Source organism: Hippoglossus hippoglossus, chromosome 10 (assembly GCF_009819705.1).
Source record: "Hippoglossus hippoglossus isolate fHipHip1 chromosome 10, fHipHip1.pri, whole genome shotgun sequence".
Classification (NCBI taxonomy): Eukaryota; Metazoa; Chordata; class Actinopteri; order Pleuronectiformes; family Pleuronectidae; genus Hippoglossus; species Hippoglossus hippoglossus.
The window spans coordinates 7,303,594-7,327,346 of NC_047160.1; the positions used below are offsets into that span (position 1 = coordinate 7,303,594).

The window sequence follows — 23,753 nt, forward strand, 5'->3', positions numbered from 1 at the left end:
ATAACAAGCAAGTTGCACAACTATAGCAGCTTCTCTTTAGTTGTTTATACCAATTCAAATGAACACTTAACAAATCTAGTACAACTGACTAACTAATGGTAGCGTTAGTAAAGCTGTACTCATTTTTTACCAGAATAAACAAAGGAAGTGGTAATAATAATGGTGGGTCGTAGATAGTGATCGAGGACCATAGATCATGACGGTGGATCTTGAATCAGACATCGTGATAGTGGAACGTGATCATGGCGGAAGCTGATCGTGGATCGTGATGGTTGATTGTGGATCGTGGATCATGATCGTGGACAGTGGTGATGGATCGTGATGGTGGATTGTGCATCGTGGTGGTGGAACCTCCATTTCAATTGTGATTGCTGCTCCCTTCATTTCTATGAGACATTTCCTATGTATAAGTAATTTAAACATTGACACACCTTTTCATTATGCTAAAAGGTGTTTCTTCTTATCAATGCCGTAAATATTGTAATCGTATGTGTGCTCCACGCAGCATCTATTGCACTTCTGTCTGTCCTGGGAGAGGGATCCCTCACATCTGGCTCTCGCTGAGGTTTCTACGTTCCCCCCGTTGTGAATATGGGCTATACAAATAAAATTTAATTGATTGATTAAATACTGTCTTAAGGGCTACTACTTCCTACTTTAAATTACAAGTTCAAAATGTTGGGATATATATATATATACCAGTAAGTAGAAAGCAAACTGTGAAATAAAGCCAGATAAGTTTGTAAAGCTCTGCTGGGTTGTGCATGAAGAATGTTTAACATCAGCATCTCTTATTTCCCCATTCATTTGCCAGCACTACACATAGACTACCACAGTATTTCCATACCACAACAACTTTAAGTAACATTTAAATGACATTTTGCTGTTGACAGTCTTAAAAAAGGTGGACATTTTTCGAAGAAAAACTAAGCTACTCTCAGCTTATAATATGTACACTGAACACAACCCAAACACAGCTTTTTATGACATTGAAGAAATAGATCAGATGTAACTGAAGCCAAAGAGACCACTAGAACATGATACACTTGATAACCATTAGTAGGGGTGTGTACAGGGGTGGGTTTTCCAACAGCTTGGATGTGATTGGCTGGCTGTGTTAAATTTGGTTTTCAATTGGCTCGGCTCAGGGTGTGTGTCTGCTGACACACCCCTTGCCAGCCAATCTGTGTGCGGCAGTTACTTCTGCCTTAAATTATACTCTTCACTGGCCAGGATTCCTACTAGGTCATTGCTCATTCACTCAGACTGTATCCACCCAATGAGAAGAAACAGAGAGTAAGTGACAGCTCAGCAGGAGTCTTGGGTCATAAACAGTTGGTTGTTTTATAAGACTTTACTGAACATTTATGTGTCTGACATGTTCTAAACATATAAGTTAATACATGAAGCTGTACATTATGCAAAGAGAGCTAAAATGCTTTGATATTGGTTTGCTTTTGTTACTAAAACCTACTAAACCTACTCAACTTCAGCGTAGCAGAACTACATGAAGAAAAGTATTCATTTGGGAGAAGTGTTACTTTAACATCATGACTATATCTGGACATTAGATTAGATTAGACATTGGATTATAGAAAGAGACAATGGTGTTATCATGATGCTGTGGGCATTTCAGAGGCCTCTGGTTGCCACATCACACGTTAAGCCGAATTCTGAAGTGTCTAATTAGGTTGTGTTTCTCCCTGCATCTCTGTGTGTGAGAGATGTGAATGTGGAATAAATCAGTTCAGATTGTGGGTATCTCCTCTGCTGAACTCATATCCCTGCCTGGTAAATGTGTTTTAAACTGTAGCCTGATTGCAACAGCACTGTCATAAATAAATGACTTGATAATTTTAGCATGTCACAGAGGTAAAAATAGATCACACCGGTAGCTCAAATGCTGGATGAGCCCTTTGCTAAGACGTCTGAGTTGTTTCTTCAAAGGATATGATGCTTTCTTGACACTGTTGACTTGCAGGTGGAAATGATGTTGATTTGAAATGTTAAAAAATGAAATATGAGCTTTGGGCTTTTATTATCACATAGTTTCAAAGGGTTCTTCTCCTCACATTTTTTTACAAACAGGATAAACTCCAGTTGTTTGACTGGGAGGCTATTGTATTAGTTTATACATGAGAAATGCATTGACACAGTTAAAATTTCATTACTCTCTCATTTGTGCAGCAGAGGAAGCTTGTACTTCCTGTACTTCTTCACTCAGGCGCTTAACGCCATTGTAGATGCTACAAATGCAGTTACATTGTCTTGAAAGCAGTGAAACACTTGAAATGCTGAGAATACAGGTGGAGAGGATGTGGATAATAGTGGTCAAAAAGTCAGTGTTGTCATTTTGAGAGTAAAGTAAAAGATCTGGGAACCTTTGCAATTAGCTGATTAAATAATATACAATGGGCACGAATCACAGTGTCCAAGCGCATGGTTCATATGAGGAGTTGACCCTGATTCTGAAAGACCTTTGGAAAGAAAAGAGGTCAGGTCAGGTCTTTTTCTCTGTCAGGAAAGAAGGGAATACATATAGACGATATTTTTGACCTGTCCAGCTGCTGCATAGTCTCATCTCAGAGAATTGTGCAATTTAAAAACCCGGAGGCGATACAGGAGTTTCTGGTGTAGGCAAGAACAAAAGTTCCAGAAATCCATGATGGAAATTGGCAACAAGTCGGGAGATTTGAACTGTTACCACCACCCACAGACACTGCAGTCAACACTGGTACTGTCAAGATTCAGTAAAAAATCTGATATAAAGCAGCAGCACATCTGACATCTAATACTGACACATTATGGACTAACCCTCTCCTTTTCTCTCTGACACACACACGCGCACGCACACACACACGGGAACTGCTGCCTTGAGCTTCGCCTGTGTTCCACCTTAAGACTCCACATGCAGGCTCCCTCTGTGTAATGATGTGATGATGCAGATCTTGCTGGAATCCAGGCTACAGTGGAGTTTCACCAGTGCTGGATGCTTGTCAGGTCATCAGGGGGAACCTGCTGTAGCTTAACCTCCACTTTAACTTAGATTTGACATATTCAGCTGCCTCTCTCCTCCTCCTCACACACTCCCATTCACACGACATGCACACACACATTTTCTGCCACGCTTCTCATTTCATTATGGGTGACCGGGTTATGGAGGAGGTGTCAATCGCTCGCGCGCATGCATATGTGTATGCACGCTGCCACACTGTATAGACTACACACGTGCACGCGCAGCCAGAGAGCAGTGGCTGTCTCCTTACACCACCATGGCAGCTCCAGTGGCCCTTATAGTGCGGTGTGAGTGTATGGCAGGTATCACAGAGAAGCCTTAAACTTACCGCAGTCCTCGCACAACACTCTGTCCACATCCTTCTTCGGCTCCGGCTCGCTGGCGTCCACAGGGGCGTACGATGCCTTGAATACCAAGGGCTCGGCGGTCGGGTCCATGAAAAAGATATATCTGTGGTCCTTCTCCACTGTGGTGCACGGGGCCTCGGAACCGAAGTCCCCGACGGTCACGAGCTGCTCCCTCTCGAGGCCGCCGCTGTTGACGGGCCACACGTCCAGCACTTTGACATTCACACTGTAGGGCTCCCGGGAGGAGACGTTCTCCGGGGAGGAGCGCACCTCGCCCTCGATGACCACGGTTGATCGGTACGCCTGGTCCTGGAGGGAGTTGAGACTCGGGGCGTAACAGGCGAAGGAGACCCCGATGACCAGCATGGAGAAATGTACTGGATCAAGCCTCATGCCGTCAGCCTGTGCTGTGCTGCAGTGCTGCTGGGCGGCGGAGCGAGCTGGAAGAGAGAGACGGCGGCGAACGGGCTCCGGCAGAGCAGGCAGGGCAGAGCGGCAGACCTTGTGGAAGTGTCCATGCCATCTGTGTCTGCCGCTGCTTTCCCCATACGGCTGCTGGCCTCGGATGGGGGGGACACACCAGCCTAGGAACCGGAAACGGCCCGCTTCTGCATGCTTAAAAATGTGATTGCTGCATTCTCCTTCACCAACCACCCTCCCCCTCTTATCTCCCCTTTTCCTGAAAGGCAAAACAAGACTCGTAAATTAGCCTCCTCTCGAATCCAAGGCTCAAACCTCTATCTCTCTCTCTCTCCCTCTCTCTCTATCTCTCCCCCCCTCTCTCTCTCTCTCTCTCTCTCTCTCTCTCTCTCCAGCTAATAGGCTAGCATCGCATGGGTGGGCGCATTGCCTCTCTGGAAGGGAAAAAGCAGCTTGCGCGTACAGGGAAGTCACAAGAAACGATACGCACTCCACGCACACGCAAGGTCGGGTCCTTTATCCACTTTTTTCTGTTGGTCAAAAGAGTCCTACTCCTGCAAATCCGCTAGTCTGTATGCAAAATTTTAAAAAAAAAGAGAAGAAGAGAACCCCGGGGCGGAACAGACGAACAGGATGAGATAGCAGCGGTTATCCGGTGAGGCGATGCAACAGTAGCGCGCACCCTCCGGCCGCGTCCCCTGCGCCCCTCATCAAACGCGAGCGACTTACGTGAGCAAACATCACCTGCCCGGTCAATGGCGTCGGCTCGCCACGTCCTGCGCAAACACCCTAATGACCCGGGCACCCACCTGCACACCACCACCGACCCAACCGGCGTGTGAGCATGCCGGCCGACTGAGTTTAAACCTCTGCGGGTGGGTGCGAGAGGGATCACGCACGCAGTGCACAGACACGCAGCAGAGAGTGCGTCTGTAGCCAAGCCCTGCACAGGCGCCCACTGTGGATCTCCAATGCAAGAGGTGCAAGAGAGGCTATAGGCGACTACTACACACACTGCGGATAGTTGTTGCGATGACTAACGCTGCGAAATTCTCTCAATGGATTCCTCAGCATGGCGAGGCGAGCAGGCAGTTTCAGACTCCAGACATATATCCACTCCCTGCAAGAGCACACCCCAAACCAGACCCTTTCCATACTGCTATGCGAGTTATTGCAGTTCACTAATGTTGCCTGGGGATACTGTTCAGTTGAACGGCTCTCAGGCAACACGTGGAAGCATCAGTTACCCTAATCAGCAGGTGTAATGGTGGAAACACATTTTACCCCAACATTTTGCCAATCCCTCACAGCTACAGCTAATAAACCCACTTTTTTTTAATACATCTCCACCAATGAAAAGAGAGCTTTGCAAGAAATGCTGAGGCTTTTTTGATGGTGACCACAAGTATCCCCTCCTCCCACCATCACCAAACCAGTCCCTGCCTCCATCTCTCTGTCCATCAATCAAGCCATTCATAAGCTTCGCCTTTCCCTCCCTGTCAGGAGCTGTGCGCCCTTCGCTAGAGGTCGAAAGCCTTCATTGTCCATCCTGAGAAAGGGATAAAATATAATGTCATATAGGGGACACATGGACAGGTCTTTTCACCGTAGATGGCGGGGATGATAAAGAAAATGTATAAGAGGCCATTTCATCACAGAAGACCCTGTGCACCCACACCCTGGCCTCATCCACCAGTTCCACCATCAGCCCTGTCTCATCAGACACTAGTCTCTGTCCATGGTGCTGAAAGCCTTGACAGGTTTAGTGCTCTGTCCCGGCAGGCCAATCACATGATACCTCATGTGGACTGAGGGCCAAAACCAAATTGCTGGAATGAAGGTCTGTCTCCTCACTGCATTTATCATTCTTCACAGTCAAATGTTATCCTAATCCAAAGAGTCAACCTCTTTTACTTGGAAGTGTAAGTTTCAGTCCTGTGTTTTGCCCCTGGTGCTAAATGCTATCAAACATACATGATTTACATTAGATGATGATAGTTGCACATTGCTAAAGTTGCTTCTCCAGTTCCGGGATCACCACAGCATTTCTTGAGGCAAACACAGCCCTTCAGAAACTCTGACCCATCCGGTGAACCACCCTCACCTCTTTCCATCTCCTTCCCTTAACCACACATTCACCGATCCAACGCTCCTTCATTCTTTCAACCACTCATGCATTCATTAGAGACCCCCATTCAGGTACCTTCCACACAATTTAGGAATTTCCAAATTAGCCTTGAAAGCAAATCATCTGTTAACAAAGTGAAGGGAAGTAAAAAACAATTCCTGCTGACAGACCAGAGGAGAAGTGCCGCAAAATGCCTCCATGATTCACCGGGTAGAACCTGTAGGAATTATCAGAAGGACTATTTTTGATATTGCACCATTAAAGTAGGGTGTTGATCAGGTCACATGGCACTCCCGAGGTCCAAAATACTCTGTCAAGGTCACAGCAGCTGCTTTTACATTTATCATATGTCGACATATGGTTTTGTGTCTTAGTACACTAATCTATTCTTTGCACTCCCTAAGCCTCATCTTTCCCATCACCAGCAATGCTCATTGACATAATTGAAATCCCACCTATTTTTGTGGCAGATGTCCATGGTTCTGAAAAAGAGACTTATCTGTTCAAACCACAATGTAACTGAGTTGGCTCATGCCAAAAACAAAAAATAAATACATGGCCAAATTTCAATACAAGATTAACACACATTCTCTTGCCCTTCTTTTCAGTCAGATCAAATTTAAGGCTTCATGGCTAAATGCTTTAATTTATGTTAAAATGGTGTATATGCTTCTGAGTTTGAAATGAATTACCTTTTTTTTTTTTTTTTTTACAAACAAGACATAAATAATTGTAAAATTGAAGCATATATTGCTGTGCTCCTTTCCCAGATTATGCCTAGTGCTATGGGTAACATTCAACAGCCCTCTAATCTCACTAAGCAGTTATCCCATCGACATCTATCAAGTCTGCCACATCATTCTTCTACTAGAGGCATGCCCCTCCCTTCCAGCCACATGAACGCTGCTGCTGCTATTTCTCCAACCTGAAATGACCTTTAACAGCACAATTCAGCTCAATCGCTAACTTTAAAAATAATTTTATGAGACAAACAAATGATGGAAAACAAACAGGCCAGAATAAAAACATTATTTCTATCAATTAATCTACTTATTATTTTCTATGTTAATCAACTCATTTCGATTATAAAAACAAGGGAGGTTTTCAAACTTCCAAACCCACAAAATATTTTATATATATATTTATAGATTTATATATACTTATATGTTAACAATATTTAAAAGCAGCAAGTCATCTGATTTGAGGAAGATGAATCATCAAAAGTTTAGCTTTTTTATGACAATTGTTTTTAACATATCTTATTCATTTTTAAATGACTAAGGATACACACTAACCCCACACCAGACTTAGCACGTAGTACTTAAATCTCCAAAAATAAAAAACTGTTTTATACTAGAATCTATACTCTAAATTCGACCATCTTCTATCTTAATGACCTTCACCCAAGTTTTACAGTCAGATATATTATTATTTTGAATGACTAAAGTTTCTCTTTAATCCTCACAATTTGTCTTTCTTTGAATTCGATAGTTGGCTTTTTGCTACTTTCTACTAATTCACATTTTCAAGACCATCAATAGCTATCCACTGAAGAACAGTGACACACAATCAAGTCCAATCACAGGATAATGATGTATGATACTTCACAGTGTGTCATCCACTGTTCATTCAGGAACGTTCTGTTCTCACTCAGCTGCCCGTCTCCTTCCACGGGGACTGTCCAGGTTCGCTGTCCGTGGTGCTGAAACCCCCCAAACAACTGTCCATGGTGCTGAAATACTCAAACCAACAACCACCGCTTCATGCTTTTTCTGTCCTTAAATGGCTTTAGACAGTGTGCAGACAGGTGTGATCTTTATATATATAAATATATATATACCTATATCTATCTATCTATCTATCTATCTATCTATCTATCTATCTATCTATCTATCTATCTATCTATCTATATCTTTCTGTCTGTCTGTCTGTCTGTCTGTCTGTCTGTCTGTCTGTCTGTGTTGACTGTTGGTGTTAGTACTGCAGTGTTTTACCCTCACATGGGTGGGGGTTAACTTTCACTTGCAATATACCGCTGTACCAAAGACTCGAGTGAGAACTCTGTAAAACGTTGCAGAAACATCGCGGGTGTGTTGAACGCAGCCTGCACAGTAACACCAACTACAGTTACTTTCATTTTTTCATCCTCCTCTCCTCTCGCGATAGAGCGGCGGAGTGCTTTGACGGGCAGTCGAGGTTGCAGCAGGCAGAGGGAGACGGTGGAAGGTAAAGCAGGGAGGCAGCATCATGGCGGACAGAGACAGTGGCAGTGACCACGGTGGGCCCACCGCAGGCCCCGGCTCGTTGCCCCCGGGCGCGACAGGCGCCATGTCCCGGCTGCAGCACGACACCGAGGAGCTAGCCTCCAAGCGCGTCGACATCCAGAACAAGCGCTTCTACCTTGACGTGAAGCAGAATGTGAAAGGCCGCTTCCTAAAGATAGCCGAGGTCGGGGCTGGGGGAAACAAGAGCCGCCTCACTCTCTCCATGTCGGTTGCCGTGGAGTTCCGCGATTATCTCGGGGACTTTATCGAACATTATGCTCAGCTGGGCCCGTCCAACCCGGACATTGTGCAGGATGAGCCCCGGCGGGCGCTCAAGAGCGAATTCCTGGTCCGGGAGAATCGGAAATATTACATGGATCTGAAAGAGAACCAGAGGGGGCGGTTCCTGAGGATCCGACAGACCGTTAATCGGGGGCCCGGATTGGGAAGCGCGCAAGGCCAGACCATCGCTCTGCCGGCTCAGGGTCTCATCGAGTTCCGCGACGCTTTGGCTAAACTAATCGACGACTATGGCGTGGACGAGGAGCCGGCGGAGCTGCCGGAGGGCACCTCGCTCACGGTCGACAACAAGCGCTTCTTCTTTGACGTAGGCTCCAATAAGTACGGGGTCTTCATGCGGGTCAGCGAGGTGAAGCCCACGTACCGGAACTCCATCACGGTTCCGAGCAAAGTGTGGTCCAAATTCGGCAACACCTTCAGTAAATACGCGGATGAGATGAGGAAGATCCAGGAGAGGAGTAGAGAGAAGCGGGCCTCCGAACTGCTGCCAGAGGGCCCGCACGGTGGAGACGACGGCGACGACGACTGACGTGGATTTTGGGAGAGCAGAGATGAAACGACTGACTTTTAACTGTAAAATAGAAAGAGAATTTCCAAGGGAATCACCCCACACACACAACCTCCACAGACATAGCAGCACCTCTGCTGTTTCCTCGCTCATTTAACTGGATGACACCCCACTTACCACCCATGTAACAGTAAGCCGCTGCTATCAAGGATTGAACTGTAAGATATGAACTGTTTCCTACTTGATTTAAATGACAATGAACAGAGTGTTTATATCTCTATCAACGACAGATTTTGCACACATCAAAGCTATTTCGAAAAAAAAATGTTTCAATGTTTTCAAACTGGTAATATGCTAAAATTTAATCAAAAATGAAACCAGAGGTCTATTATTGTAATGACAGTAGAACGAATATTTGACATCAGCACAAAGAGAATATATTATGGACTTTATGAAACCAAAATCAGATATCAGATGTATAGTTTATTATAAAGGTACGCAGAATAAATATGAAAGCGCTCTCAAAGTGTATGAATTGCAGAAGGCACTACAGGCCTGTAAACACCTGTCAGCATGCGTGTAGGCTCATATTTTGATAAGACGTTTGGCGAAGTAGGCTGTAGTCTTTAATTTGACCTAAAACGTAGTAGGCTAATTAAAGCATTTCTATCATGCCATTATGGAAAGGTTGAGACTCGAAATCAAATAGCCTATTTTGCGCGCCTAAATCAAATGGGATACACCTTATCTCTGAGCTACTATATTGAATATCAACCCTCTTGCACCATGTCCATGTAAACTTAAAGAAAAAAAAAAAAGTGCTAACTTAGATGTACTAATTATGATTTTGTGAATCAGCTGTAAAAAAAAAAATCCTTATTAAGATACCCACGTTTTCTGTGGGTTAAGTTGTTTCTTTCTTACTTTGTTGTTTTTCCTCTGGGGGTTGGGGGATGCAAAAGGGTAAGGTCCACTTGTGGGATCGCAAGTCGCGGAAACAAAAAAAGAGACGCGTCAGCGTAGCGCGGCGAGGCAACGCATCCTCTCTGACGTCATTACGACCCGTGCCTTATACACTCCACTCGTTTACGTGTTCTCACGTGGATGGTCTGTGACCTCGACTGCTGTACGTCTTCATTTACGAGTGCTGTTATGTAGGCAGAAATATATTCTCACCATCGCTGCAGGATTTACACCCCTGCAGTGCATGGTGCATGGGTGGCAACACCAAAAGTAAGGTGAAGGCTGCTGGGAGCTTGGAGGCCAACAGTGGTAGAGGGTGGAAACAAAGCTCCAAGCTGGAGCAGGCCCCGCAGAGAGATGAGGTGCTGGTGTTGGTACACTTTGGAAAAGGGTGGAGGCCTCACTGTGTTATGGCACCCTGGAGCCCAGAATCCCTAGCAGCACACCTGGCTGGGTGGCCTCTCACTGAGCCGAGATAAGTCTCACTAGAACAGGAAGCAACCTTGGATGTTACCGCCTATGGCAGCACTGGTTGTCAGCGTGGAGATTCAGCTGGAGATGTTACGGGTGGCTTTGCACAGCATATGCACCATGATGTTTAAAAAAACAGCAAGAACAAAAAAATTAAATCAGGAGCGGCTGGATGAGGTTTTGTCAGAGCTGAGATGGATGCTGTCAAAGAGCCAGGCAGTCAGCTAGCCAGGCAGGCCAGCCGGCCGGTCCCATACAGTCAGTCTGAGTGCAGTCCAGTGGATGTAGAGGCCTAGCAGTGTAGGGCCCAGGCAGTATCTATCTCTTTATGGTGCTACAGCCCCTTGATCTCTCCTTCGGGGTATCACCGTTCAGAATATGTCACTCTTGCATTACTGTTATTCTTATACTCGTTTTTTTCGTCAAAGTTCTTTTCTCCACATTATGTTGTCCAAAACGTGTCAGGTTTCTCCCTCCCAGGCAGAGAGGAATCCACTGACTAGTGTAGGACATTTCATCTTAGTGTGCAATATTGTGTACGTGCCAATCGTGGCATTGTATCATGTGTATAGACTATTAAAAGACGAAAAAATGTATAGGCTATGTGATCAGTAGATATTTGAAAGCATGACAATGAGGTTGATGCATCTTCATTATATTTCCGAAATGTGAAGTCTTTCTTCTCAAGCACCTGCTCAAAGTGAAATAAGAGTCAGACTAGTAGTGAGGTATCTTTCCTGTCACGTTCTGTAAACCAGTAGGCTGCCTTGTCTGTCTCTAAGTGCGCATAGACTAGCTTGGGTGTTTTACGTCCCCCTACAGAGTCACTCCAGAGAAAACCGTCTCCCTCCTTCCCCTGTTGAGGCCTCTTGTTGCTCTCTGAGAGGCCTCTGAAGTATTTTGAATGGTGTCTAGAACTGCACAAGGCCTCCTCTCATTAAAAGCAAGGAAACTGTGAGTTTGGAGCCTGAGTGCGACCCCTCTCTTACCTCGGACTGCCGATTGCAGGACAGGTGAACTTCAGTTTGACTTTGACTTGTCTTTGATTTCACTTGAGCTAGTGATTAGCTGCAGCAGACCCAAAGGACAGAGGAGTCTGTTGCTGTTTTTAAAACTAGGATTACAGTCCCTCTCTGATGCGGGCAGACTATGATCTCAGGTCCGCTTGTCAGGATTCACTGCGTAACAGAAAGGCCCTGTTTCATTGTCCATGCAGCAAAACTGTTATGTTACATTCAGACACGCAATGCAGTCCATTCCCTCTTTTTGACCTGATCGACCTCTAGGCTTACATTGAAGTGCTAGTTAACAGTCAACATGTTTTAAGTGGTTATTCCACCTATCAGCTTTATTTAAAGCAGGTTGGCCTACAATGGCTTATATGACTGAACCAAGTCACACGCCCTGTTAGAGTTGCGTGCCACCTACCTGACATGGAGGGGAAACACAGACTGCATGGACTACAGCTTTAGACGCCTCAGCTGGAAAAAGGCTATTTATGTTGTAGCCTGGTTCTCTCCGACATGTTGGATATCTGAGGCTAGACTGAAGCAGATATACTCAAAGCACACCTGGTCAAAGAAAGTAACAGACATCTTACTGAATCCTTCCCTAAAATGTTCTGTGTTTGATCTGTGCTTGATCTGTGCTTGACTGATCATGCCTGTGGCATTAGAGTGAAGAAAAATGTTCCAGAAAATCCCATCTGTTCTTCGCAAGACTTGTTTTGGCCCAGGTTTGTCTCTGAGTGTTGGTGAAAGGCCTGATGAAGCCTGGCACTGCACTGTAAGGGCTTACAGCAGCATTCTACCATGACCTACTGACCCGGCCAACAGTCAGACCCAGTTAGGACTGCTCTCAGTTCTGGAGAGGAACAGGAAATCTCTTTCTCCTCTTTCACAGAAGATTATATTTCCTCACTTTACCCTGTGAATGTTAAAAAGCCCATTTCCATTAAACTCACGTACAAGCCACCTATGACTATGTGCCTGGCCAAGCACATCTGAGGTCATTCTGAGTTCGTCTTGAGTTCAGCACGAGTGTGGAAACTGTTGTGAGCATTCTACCTTTAGCTTAAATCCATGTCAGCCTCTAGGAGGGTCATGCTATATGACTACCAGAATTATAACACTTCCTGTCTCTTTCTCTCACCCTAATGGCCAAATATAAGGAGAGCCTCAGCCTGCTCATAGAGTTCACTTTGTGAATACCTCACTCTGTGACACGCACACTTTTTAAAAAAAGAGTAAAAGCTGTGTTGTATGGTTATAGACTAGTCGCCAGGTGCTACTGGATCAGTCGTGTTTTAGTGTAGAATGATTCTGTTATGAAACATGACTCATCCATTTTGGGTGGAGGAGGGCACTTGTGATTCTGCCGAAAAACAATGTGATCAAATCTGATTTCTGAGTTTATGAGAGCTCACCCGGTGTCACAGCAAAACCTGCAGTGACCTTGCAGCCATGTTGTGCTCACATTGTCATCCATTTCTGGGACTCAAATGCAAAATGGTAGGCAGATGTTTTTCATCTTGTTTCCCATGTGAAGCGTCAGTAGTCCAGCTGTGTACTGTCCTCAGTGGCTCTGGCTAAGTTCAGCGTATAGGGGTGATGATGCACTGAAGCTGTAAGCATTGACAAGAATGTTGTCATTTATTATACATTGGTTGCCATTGTAGCAGTCCTTAATCGTGGTGTTGCCCTGCCTTTTGTCTGTTTTTGCTGCAGTGTTCATTTTGTCAAGTTTATTTAAAGAGGTTATTTTTGTTGCTCAAGGTGACCAGACCATTCCTTGCATGTTTCAATAAATGGAAACAGATAACAAATTAAATGGCAGACATAATTCAGTGCAATAGCAACAGTAGCCACTTGTTGCATGTACTCAGAGTCAGGTTGCTATGGTGGCTCCCAGCTGCAGGTGCTTCGTCTGCTTGTTCCTCCTTTCTTTAAGAGGGAGGTTATCCATGTTTATGACTGCATTCAAACAGCCACATGTTCACAACTTATAACAGCAAACTTCCACAAAAATAAAATGTGGGTGGTGACCACCCACCTCTACCAAACAAGTACGGACTGAAAACAGACAAAACTTCCATTTAGGGGTCCCAGACAACCAAATCTTCTCTGTTTCTGGTTTTAGTGTTGTAGTCTTTCATTGGCCATTCAGAGACCCTTGTTAATCACACAGCCAATCGCAGCCTCTGGTAAAAGCTAAGCACTATATGACTCATCACAAACCACTGACAGAGAAGCTAATTCAGCATGTCTTGTGTTTGCACACGCACCAACTAGAAGGGTCCATCATGTTTGCAGACTGTATAGGCTACTGTTGTGTATAGTTATAAAGACTTTCTTTCTGATGATTTGAAGATGTTGGGAAATGGATCCTGGATTTCAAGGGGTGGGGTCAATGCACAATGAACATATCCCATGTCACAGTTTGGTCTAAATCCCTTTACCATCCCCATATGAGATAATATGTTGTATCTTTCAAAAATATTTTATCTGTGGCGTGTGTGTGTGTGCGTGTGTGTGTATATATATAAATATATATATGGTTTGTTATATATGATGCTCCTCCTTTCAGAAAAATATAACATGTAAACAGGAAAAAACATATTGCTGTTTTTTTTCCTTTGTATTTTATACTTACAGAAAGCATTGAATAAAATGAATACTTGCACTTTAGATATATTAAGAAAATAAAAATCTGCATATTATTTTTGATAGGGATCTCACATTCAAAGAGTATAAATTACAGGCTTTGTGACTATTGCTGGACAGAGATGTATTGAGTTCTACTTATTGAAGTATATTTTGTCTGTGTGTCAGAAGGTTTACTAAAGTAAATTGCATGATAAAGTAGTGCTACACCGATATTGTTCTTTTTTTAGTTGGTAAAAATGTCTGAAAACTGTGATAACAACCCTCCTATATCATGTTTAACCTCTCCTCACCCCTTCTAGAATATTTCTTACTGAAATATGGCCTTTCCTGACTACATGATGATGATGGTGCTTACTTTGGCTTTGACATCAAGCTCATCCTATACATCTCAACGTCTTCATAACTCGCGTCCTCACACTTCATTACTTTCTGTTATGTACTCTCGCTACCTTATTAAATTTTCTGTTGATGGCAAAAAAGGTGTGCTGTTTTGTACATTGCTCTTTGTTTTAATGTTGGGGAGCCTTGTCTGAATAAATGACTAATCGCGCAATAAAGTCATTCCACATGTGCCCGTCTCTGCACAACTGTCTCAACACTGTACAGGCATACAGGTACACAGATAGGAGGGCTGGGCTCAAAAGGTAAAACGTTAAAATGTCTTACATACTGTCACAACAGCCATTTCTACTTAACGTAAATTGAAGCTGTTCTGATACACAGAACAAGTATAGTGATTATTATGTATTAAGGCAATATATATATGACTGGAATTAGATTTAACTAAATTTGTCATGACTGCTAACTGGCCACAGTCATTTAAAGTTTTACAATACGTGATTCACATTCAGCTGTGTATGGAAAGCTTCTTCACACAGACATAACAGGAGGGTAACTACAGACGATGGATACAAAGATCAGAGTTTTCCCTGACATCTGCTCTTGACTTCCTTGTGGAAAAAAATAAACACACTGCCATATTGTTGCCACGGTAGGAAAGAATATACTATGGACAGTACAGTATTAACTATCATCAGCCAGGTGAGGATTTCTTAATTCTGCCAGAGGCAACAGGTTCAGTTTATCAAAAGCAATACAAATAGTGGCACCACACATTAGTATTATTAGAAGCAGGTTTTGTTGCAGTGATGTAAGAAACACTTTGAGTCCGAGGAACAAATTGGGCTAACACTTTTTGGTCGAGATAAGTTACAGAGGTTGTGTGAAAATAGAAGGTTGAAGAAGTGACTGGTCTGACACATACCGCATCGATTTCAATAGAACCTCAGTTGATGCACTCACAAGAGCAGAGTAGAAAGAATATATAAGTATGGAAGCTACTCTATTTGTTAACATTCTCTAAGGATATCTATCTGTTTCATTTGTCATGGATAGTCGTTCCTTGTTTTTAAATGTGTGGCCTTTTTATAGTCACTTGTGCTGTATCTAACAAATGTAATTAAAATCAAAAGAGAACCAAATATTAGATTACATTTATGTACATTTTGGGCTTGTCTATTTTCTCTAGTGTCTGGACCCCATTAAAAGGTAGCTGGGGTAATTTTTAAATCTCAGAAACACATTGTTCTCTTGTTCACTTTTAATCAGAGGAAGCTGAACAAAAATAATAAAATGAAAGGTCCAATGTGAAGAATTTAGGAGGATCTTTTGGCAGAAATCGATTAGAACATTTATAATTGTGTTTCCATTGTGTTTTTATTACCTTGGAATTAGCCCTTCATGTCTTCATTAAAAGGGGTTTCTCTTCCACAGAATCTGCCATGCTGCACCACTCTGTTTCTACAGGAGCCCAGAATGAAAGCCAAACACTGGCTCTGAAGGGGGCCGTTCATGGTTTTATGTTACCTGCAGGCCACCGTAGATTTTCCTATGCTAGGAAAGGGAGGGTGAGGGGGGTTAGTTGGTTATGACCTGCAACCTCACAACTCTATGACACTGAATATTACACACTGGTCCTGTAAGCATGAGGCATGTTGCGTAAAAAAATGTGTATGTTGCCATGTTGCTAATTCTCTAAAACTAGCTAGCTAGCAAACTAGCTTCATAACTTCATTTTGGTGGGTTAATGAAAAGTATTCAAAGTGGCCCTGTCCAAAACAATAAATCCCACAAAACACAGTAGCAAAAGAAAAACAAAAAAAAAACAAAAAAAAACCAACACATGACAAAAACAATCTAAATTTATACATTTTGTCAGCGGGAATCACTTTGTTTTCCAAAGGTTTCATTAGAACAGCTCAAAAAGCCTCTTTATACAACTGCCATTCTAAGTACAGGTGTAAACATCGATCGATATTGATACCAACAACTATATTTTTAAGGCCCCAAACATTCAGTCGGACTCTGATTAGTTTACTTAGCTACACGTGTGCATCCCCTGCTTATGAAAGGTCAAAATGTCTGCTGTCAAAACAGACTGACATTTGGTAAGTGTAGGATTTGAACTTTGACCTGCTCTTTATTGAGGTAAGAAGGGTTTACTCAGGTAAATTAGCCCTTAGCTGTGGAGTCCTTTCTTTGGTAAAAGTTACACCAAGTAAAAGAAGGAAGTAAATAAATCTCACCTGTGTGTGATATCCCTTCATTAGCATCTCTCATCATCTTCTATCATTTCATTTAGCAGCACAGTATTTGTTTTAAAACTTCTTTGAAGTGGCTTCATTAAAGACTAAAGATGTTTTGTAGTCATTCAAATGTTCCCCATTGCAGAAGGACCCCTGACAAAAGCTAGCTAAACTCTTCTGTAGGTTATATATTTGCACTGAGCTGAACACTAAGTTTGTGCTAAAACACTTGAGCCTAGCAGGTATTGGTTAGCCTAGCAACATTACAGGTACATACAACCCATGATGCAACACTCTCTTAAAGTAACAGTAACCCACTTTTGTGACAAGGGCCCGTTCCACAGTGTCATGCAGATTTTTACTCAGTGTGTTCCCTGGAGAAATTACTGAATATGTTCTGGATAATAAGAATTAGTGCCAATACAAAGAATGTTTATGACTGAACCTCCTTTACCATAAGCTACAATGAGAAGTCGTCCATGGTGAATAATGTCAGGGTGGACAGTACATTTAAAGGGATAGTTCACACAAAAATGAAAATTCACTCATTATCTATGCCCATGGAGGGGTTTATTTCTGTTGTTTTTTTTACATTTGAAGAATCAGTCAGCAGTTACTTCAATTGTATTGGATTTTTCTGCAATGCTTTTTAACCCTAAAACTGCAAAAGTGTTTTGTGGACTCAAACACTTCACCCACCCCTCCATCGGCATAGTGGTAAGTAAATAATGAGTGGATTTTCTTCTTTGGGTGAACTATCCCTTTAAATTCTTTCACAGATTGTTGGTTTCATCATTATTTGCAGGGTAAAGATTGATTACGTTAAATATTTTTGGATATGTGGATTTGTTTTATTTCTGAATACAGAATGGACGCATGGTCTGTGCTACACTAATATACCAACAGTTGAACAGGACATCAATTTGATAAAGTGTATATTTTTCATTTATTACACCCAAAAGGCTTTGTATTGTCCGTAGCTACTGTATATAATGCTAAAAAAATAAATTTTCATGGTATGCTGCCAATCCAGAGATTATGAAAAACATAAAAGCTAGAGTATGTTGGTTTTGTATAACTAAAGATCTGTAATTTCACAGTCAAGGCAGTTAAAAAAATAATTTTAGATAAGAATAAGTTTAGATTCGGTGCATTCAAAGAAAACAGGTTAATGTTTGACGCTTGCTCTCTGATTTGGGTTGCAGCTGAGCTCCTCACTGTGTTACATACTGTAAAGGTGATGTAGGCTCTTACAAATTCAGCTTATTGTGTCTGTGGCTATTGGGTACTTGAAAACTTTGATTGTGATTCTGTATTTGACAATGAGCTCCTGACTGCAGGCAATTTAATGACCGTCCTTCAAAAAGTGCAATTGTCCATTGTACCAAATGTCTACTGTGCTATATTATGAAAAAGAAAAAGTTCAAAAAATCATATTATCCACACAATATCCGAGAGGTCAATAACACCCAGATAAGCAAAGCTTTTCCCCTGAGCTGAGTCTTAATAAATCACAACCACGATCATCTGTATAAAAGCTTACTTTATGAAGCACAGACTAAATATTCAGTAAATATGTTCTTTACATAGTATGAGCATCCTGTCAAAAACAGTTCAGATATACAAACAAAACCAACAGAAAGATCCATTGCTGACATCAAAGTGCCGAAGTTGTCATTTTTTAAATAAACATAACAATCAATAAATGTTTTTGTCACAATCCTATATTACGGCACAGGCCTATCCTAGAACATTGGGAAACAATGGTTAGCACAACAGGCAAAGTGACTATTAGGGGAAGTCTCCCTGTAAGAAAGCAGTTTTATTCTATCAATACAGCTTTATAAAAACAGTACTTCCTCTCTCAAAACTCAGCTCTGCTTCAGCATTTTGGTCTGTACAAGGATCCAGTTCAAGGATTCCAGCTGTGATTCCAAGGTTTCCAGTCAAGTCTCAAAGGGATCTCAGACCCCATTGGTCACTAATAATATGATATTCGAAGCAGCAGAAGCACGGCGTCCAGATACTGTGTGATTATTCGCACTGTGGATCCACAGCTCTGGTAATTGCTTCTGTGCCACGCTGAGGCTGAGCGAGGGGGGGGACTAAGCTCAATGGTCTACAGTTGTGTCATAAACAAATTATGTAGAAAGAGGAAAGTTGTATTCGTGTGTGTGTGTGTGTGTGTGTGTGTGTGTGTGTGTGTGTGTGTGTGTGTGTGTGTGTGTGTGTGTGTGTGTGTGTGTGTGTGTGTGTGTGTGTGTGTGTGTGTGTGTGTGTGTGTGTGGTGGAGGGGGTAAGGATCAATTAAGGTGCTCACAAACAGCAGTAGCCATCCCCACCTCCTCAGAACATTTAACAAGTCCTCCTTCCATGTGTTCCTCTTCTTGGAAACATGTGCTGGATGTCTGTTTTGCCTATTCTTGGCTGCCAGATGCGGTCTTACTAAGAAAGCCTATCCAGTCTCTTCTTCTTAAAAAACAAGTCTCTCCTCCTCCTCTTCGTCACCCATGTGGAGCTGTTTTGCTACTCTTCCTCTCTGCTTTCCAGAATGCCGACAGGTTTCTTGACTTTAGTACGCTAAGCCCAAGCAGTCCTGCTGCTACACTCTCCAATCAGCCAGTCTCTGTCTAAGACAGACCAGGGCCTGTTTTCTCAAAAACATCTTCATCTGGTGGGAATGATGGCAGCAGGAGGAAAACACCAGTACAAGGAAATGTGTAATACAAGGCCAAACAAGCGATAATAGGTCCATGTCACGTGTTGTAAATAAAGAAGTCTGCATTTCGATTTTCTGTTTAAAGCAACACTAGGTAGTTTTAATACTTTACAATAACAGCATTGAATGATGGTACACAATCTTATAATAGGGAGAATGTCATGACTGTTACGGAGGTCTGGAACTTCTGACATGATGTTCTACTCTGAGTCGAGTGCAGTGAATGTACATGCGAACAAATGCACGCCTGTACAGCTGTGTGCATGGGGAGGCTCAGATGCTGAAGATGCTTTTGAAAGATCCAGGCCGGGTTTTGACGGCAGTCTCATTCAGCAGAATAAGACCAGTGGACACTTTCTGACCGAACATGCTCAATAAATTCTTCATTCCGACATGACCCTGCTATATTTACTTCTTCCTGTTGCCTACAGCTACAACATCTCATCTACTGTAAAAAGCAAGCGGATGCCCACACACACAGAAGATGACCCACTCACACTGTATACCTCTCACCCACAGGTTCCTGTTCTGCACTTCACGTCAATCTTTAGAGACCTCACACACAGCATTATATTGTTATGTATCAGCTGAGACAAGAAGAGACGTTTGCGGGATACATGACACAGGGCTTTCATTCATTCACATCATTTTTAGGTTTTTCAGAGGAGAATCATTGGATACGTGTCAGTATCTGGGGGCAGCGGCAGCTCAAAATTCACGTAAGCAGACTTGTGTTCTTTCTGACGAGTGTGTGACAGCTAGTGCCGAGGTGCCCTTGGGTAAGGCACTCAACCTCCAGTTTCTCTGGTGGAGCAGCTCAGTTAAAACCATGGATCCACGTGGCAGCTCCGTAATGTATAGGGATTTACTGTATGTAACTGTATGACTGTGGCAATGGAATGTCCACTCTGTGTGAACTCTCCCTGGGCTGAATAAAGGATAATTAAATAAATAAATAAATATGCTATACATGGCAGAGACTCGATCCTTCTGAGAAGTTCTCTTGAGAGTTTTTCGTAACTCCAGGAACAGATATGTTGTGTCTTCACACACTTGTAGGTCCATACATACGCCTGTGAGCGGCTGGGGTGTGTTTACATGGGTGGGAAAAAGGCCAAAATGCTACAGTAGTACCATGTCCACCTTGTCCATGACAGTCTCTGTCTGATAAAGGACAGGACAGAAAGCAGTCTGTCTCTTTCTTTGTTCTCTTTCTGGCCTTTAACTAATACGTAATAAAATACTCAAACTTCTGCTAATAACGAAAAAAAAAAAAAATGTCAACGAGAGACAGCTGCATCGCTCAGAGTTAAAATAATACTGATGAAGGTTTTGAGATCACAGTTATGATCGATTTAATGTGCAATAATAAAAGTTCAAAGAACTGAGGTTTGACAGGGTCACTCGTTGGGGATCGGGGGTGGGCTCTTCATCCTCTTCATCTATTGCTCAAAGACAGAAACCTATCACCGGGGTTGATCAATTCTGGGAGGGGCAGTGACAGAGGTTTCTCCTGTTCCTGCCCACTCTCTCTTACTGTAAGTAAACGGGATGAACACTAACATAGAACCCAGTGAGGAGTTATTAAACTACTGTTGTTTGGCTTAGAGGGACGTTGCGTTTGTGGGCCGTGGCGTCTCCTGCTCCTCCTTCCCCTCAGCTCCTCTGTCCTGGGGTAGTGCATTCAGCGGCTCTTCCGTTCGTTCCACTGTGAGCCTGGCTGATGGACGGGGAGGACTGCGTCTTGCGGAGGTGGCACTCGCGGCCAGCCAGGCCACCCTCCATGATCAGGCCACCCATCACGCTCGCCTCGATCTTCTCAAGGTCGTCCGTCTCAGCACGAAGCTTGGCCTGCAGGAGGCCGATGTATGTCTCATACCGAGTCTTCTGCTCAGAGAGGGAGAGATGGAGGAGAGATAAATGTGTGTTTTAATATGGAAAGACCAAAAGAAAATTAATCAAACGTCAAAAAAAGGAGACCAGTGACTCTTTTTTGGTTTTGCTCAATATTTGTGTAACTGAGACACAAATATAAAGACTGGCAGCTTCAAATATTTAAATTGCTATAATAGTGGTAAAAAAAATGTGAAAATATATACTTTAAAAAACAGAATACACATTATATGAATACAATAGCACATATATGAACAAAAACATCAGACAATGTGCATCTGTCCTGGTTCTGAGTCTCTTGGCTGCTTTCTGGATAGAAAATTAAAACAATGAAAAGAGCCTGTACCTCATACGTTAGGTAGTGCTCTTTGAGCCTGTGCTCCTCCCACTCCCGGCTTTTGGGGTCAACTGAGGGTGTGTTTTTCCGGTGCTCCTCCAGCTCCAGGCTCATCTGCTTCAGCTTGTTCTCGTGACTCAGCAGCTGCTCCTCCTGCACCAATCGAACAGATGAAAAAATAAAGAAACAGGAACCCCCCAAACAGATGTATGCAGACACAAATAGAACATGTTAAATTGTCCAACTCTGTGCAGAGTTTTTTGTAAGTGTTGTGCATGCTGCAGCGATATACCAGGGAAATATACAATGATAAATAAATAATATATATAATCTATAAAATATATCACCTGTGGCTAGATATTGATTGTAGTATTGACAACAGTATATTTTATATCTAGAGAGCAGTGATGTATAAACCAACAGAATATGATAACTGCGTCTGTTCTAGTGTGTGTGTGTGTGTGTGTGTGTGTGTGTGTGTGTGTGTGTGTGTGTGTGTGTGTGTGTGTGTGTGTGTGTGTGTGTGTGTGTATACCTGCTTGAGTCTGGTGGATGAAGATGGCAGGATTGGTCGACAGAATTTCTTCATGGAGCCGATTGCAGCGGGGAAGGCTGGGGCTGAGAACAGCGCCGCCACTAGGTTTATCCGGAAGATCCAGGACATCATCTCCTCCTCACTCCTGGACGGAGAAGGGGGGGAGCATGAGAGGGTGATAAATGGTGGGTGAGGAAGTGAGATTAGAGAATGAAACTCTTTCTCTTTAGTTGTACATTTTAAGCAAAACATCTGGAGGATTAAAATAACTGAAGACAACTACAGCAATGTTCCAATGTTGCAATGTTCCAATTCACAGTGAGTAGTTTACATTTTATCATATTATCTCTACAACTCACCATGTTGACATTAGGTGGGTTTCCATCTGTTTTTATACACCTTTTCAATTTGAGCATAAAAATATACAGTGAAACACACTAGAAATCCCAATACATCACAAAACTTGGTGTTTCGATGTAAGGAAAAGGTAACAATGCGTAATGGAAACAGATTGATCATGACATTACAACATCCACTGAAGAGACGAAAAATATCACTTTCATTTCCCCTTTGTTTGATTGTCACTCTCTCAGTCAGCTCACCCTGTTCTTCTGCAATGATTATGGCCAACTGGAGAATTTGCATCACTTTCTGTTTATCTTTACAGATATTTATATACACATTTATTGCAATTTCTTTTGCAGGTTTTTTTATTATAAAATACTGTTAATATTTACATTTGGATGGAACATTTCTTATTGTGTGCCTAAATTCAAAATCTAAACCTTATCATTAAAAAACACTTTATGGGTTTTATTCCTAAAATTGGAACTTGCAAGTTAGTTTATGTCGAAATGTCACACAAAACCCTTTTTTAGATATGTCTATGTACAAAGCAAATACATTTTTATCACCAGAAAGACAAATGTATCCAGTTTACACAAGATAAATTCCACAAAAAAAAATCCACTTTCCTTGTCTTTTAAGTTTAAATAGTTTGTTATGGGATGGATTGAGCTACTCACGGGGCCTGCAGCAGATAAACTCTCCAGTCTGACGTCTTCAGCTTCAGAACGTTGGCTCTCTTGCTGTAGTCAGTGGCACGAGTGGCTAAAGAGTGATGGATTCGCACTGCGTTCTTCAGGTCCACCTCTGAAATGTCAGCGTCTGGTTTGTACTCATCCTAACAAGACAAGAGAAATTGTGGGTGAAAGGTGTTATGTTTCATTCATAACATCATGACTGGCACATGACAACATAAACAGGCCTTAGACCTTAAGAAGAGCAGCTTTCACTTGGTGTGTATTTGAAGAGTGAATATTAAGGCAAACACTCCTTTAAACACAAATCCATAGTCAAATATAATGAAAACAGTGTTAAGCTGCTTGTGACAGAAATAGAAGTTCATTCATTTCTGGTTGAATGTTTCTCGAGAACATGTGGACAGTGAAGACTTCCTACCAGCAGGGGGAGACAATACACTATAGCAACCATGCCTCATTTCCTCTCTTAACACTCTCTGTATCACACACACATACACACACAGCAGAGCAGCTAGAGGCCTCCACCACCGCAGTGACAGCGGTGGAGGATGTGTGTTTC

The 23,753-nt window shown here is 42.7% G+C and overlaps 3 protein-coding genes across 6 annotated transcripts in view; 1 reads left to right on the plus strand and 2 right to left on the minus strand.

The window, feature by feature from the left end:
- nrg2b (neuregulin 2b) overlaps nt 1-6,929 on the minus strand; it is a 56,465-nt gene extending 49,536 nt beyond the window's left edge. For all 4 annotated transcript variants that reach the window (XM_034599075.1, XM_034599074.1, XM_034599073.1 and 1 more), the window contains exon 1: nt 3,345-6,929. In XM_034599075.1, the coding sequence (XP_034454966.1) occupies nt 3,345-3,756 (412 nt within the window). In that variant the 5' untranslated portion in view covers nt 3,757-6,929. The remainder of the gene's footprint in view (nt 1-3,344) is intronic.
- A 1,088-nt stretch (nt 6,930-8,017) lies between these two features.
- purab (purine-rich element binding protein Ab) lies at nt 8,018-14,653 on the plus strand. Its single transcript, XM_034599078.1, has one exon. It carries the CDS (start codon nt 8,159-8,161, stop codon nt 9,002-9,004), a length of 846 nt encoding a protein of 281 aa, XP_034454969.1. The 5' UTR covers nt 8,018-8,158; the 3' UTR covers nt 9,005-14,653.
- Nucleotides 14,654-21,042: 6,389 nt separating this feature from the next.
- psd2 (pleckstrin and Sec7 domain containing 2) overlaps nt 21,043-23,753 on the minus strand; it is a 35,615-nt gene continuing 32,904 nt past the window's right edge. Inside the window, exons 12-15 of the mRNA XM_034598121.1 lie at nt 23,177-23,334; nt 22,152-22,296; nt 21,626-21,769; nt 21,043-21,273 (exon numbers count right to left, since the gene is read on the minus strand). Coding sequence (XP_034454012.1) covers nt 21,043-21,273; nt 21,626-21,769; nt 22,152-22,296; nt 23,177-23,334 — 678 coding nt within the window. The remainder of the gene's footprint in view (nt 21,274-21,625; nt 21,770-22,151; nt 22,297-23,176; nt 23,335-23,753) is intronic.

What these genes read in the sequence shown, in the direction of transcription:
- purab (XM_034599078.1), top strand. Translation starts at nt 8,159, where the DNA reads ATGGCGGACAGAGACAGTGGCAGTGACCACGGTGGGCCCACCGCAGGC.